At 40.2% G+C, this 1,260-nt stretch overlaps 1 protein-coding gene across 1 annotated transcript; it reads left to right on the top strand.

Moving 5' to 3' along the window:
* Nucleotides 1-421: 421 nt before the first annotated feature.
* LOC114410682 lies at nt 422-787 on the top strand. The gene has a single exon (XM_028374626.1). It carries the CDS (start codon nt 422-424, stop codon nt 785-787), a length of 366 nt encoding a protein of 121 aa, XP_028230427.1.
* The last annotated feature ends 473 nt before the right edge of the window (nt 788-1,260 follow it).

The raw sequence follows: 1,260 nt of genomic DNA, 5'->3' as shown, positions 1-1,260 counted from the left end.
CGAATTTGTGACTTAGTGCTGAAGGCACCAATTTGACCAGGCGAGCTGTAGCTTGCCCAGGCGAGTTGGTTGCTTATGGCTGAAGAAATATTATTAGCCTAGCGAGCTAGATGCTAATCTGGGCGAGTGGATGTCTGAAATCTTGGAAAGATAACCATTTTACCCATCCTTTTGACTTGTTTCTGGATCTAACAAACAACCATCAAAACCTACAAAATTATGGATGAATTTGTCATATTTAAACAAAAACATTAGTAAATGTACAATATATATAAAACAACTAGATTTAAGGGTAGTTTACAAGAAAAACTATTACAATCAAAAAATAAGTGCTAACATTTTAATCCCAAAAATAACTGAAATATGACACTTATAAGGTGCTTAAAACTGGATACGGGAGATTGAGAAAATCTTTCGAGTGATGGTGTGTCTGGAGGAGCAGAAGGTTATTTTTGGTACACACAGTCTGGTAGAAGAAGCTGAGTATTGGTTGGAGAACACTCGCCAATGCTTGGAGGCTGAAGGCCAAGTTGTGACCTGGGAAACCTTCAAGAGGGTATTTATGGAGAAATACTTTCCTAAAGATGTTAGGAATAAGGAGATGAAGTTCCTAGAGCTCAAGCAGGGGAACATGACTGTGGTTGAATATGCATCCAAGTTTGAGGAACTAGTGAGGTACTTTCCTCATTACCTAGGAAGAGATGGTGAAAGTTCAAAATTCCTAAAGTTTCTGAACGGCTTGCGGCCTAAGGTGAAGCAAGTTGTGAACTATCAAGGTGTCTATTAGTTTCCACTTTTGGTGAACATGTGTCAGATTTGGGATGAGGACTCCCAATACTGGGCGGCCTATTATAGAAGTAGGGACCCAATGAAGAATAAAAAGAATGGATCTCAAAATTGGGGAATACCATACCCAACCCCTCCTAAGCAACATGGTAATCGCCCCAACAATTAAAGGACTGTTGTTACGAGGTTTACTAGTGGTAGTGGTAGCAAACCCACTACTTTCTCAACCCAGATCATTTGTTTTAGGTGTGGTAAGCAAGGCCACATCTCCTCAAATTGTACTGCTAAGGATAGGATCTGCTTTAACTATAGGTAGAAAGGGCATATTCAAAGAGATTGCCCATATCCCAAGAAGGAGTGGAATGGTGGGGGTCTGAATGACTACACTGAACGCCCGAAGGCCATGGGAAAGGGCTTTACTCTTAACAATGCCAAAGCTTTGAAATCCAAAAATCTAATCCAAGGTAAATGTTT

This window comes from Glycine soja, chromosome 4, assembly GCF_004193775.1.
Source record: "Glycine soja cultivar W05 chromosome 4, ASM419377v2, whole genome shotgun sequence".
Classification (NCBI taxonomy): Eukaryota; Viridiplantae; Streptophyta; class Magnoliopsida; order Fabales; family Fabaceae; genus Glycine; species Glycine soja.
The sequence above is the reverse complement of the archived record's forward strand: the minus strand, read 5'-3'. Positions and strand labels throughout refer to the sequence as shown.

Coding starts and splice junctions, on each gene's coding strand:
- LOC114410682 (XM_028374626.1), top strand. CDS start 422: ATGGTGTGTCTGGAGGAGCAGAAGGTTATTTTTGGTACACACAGTCTG.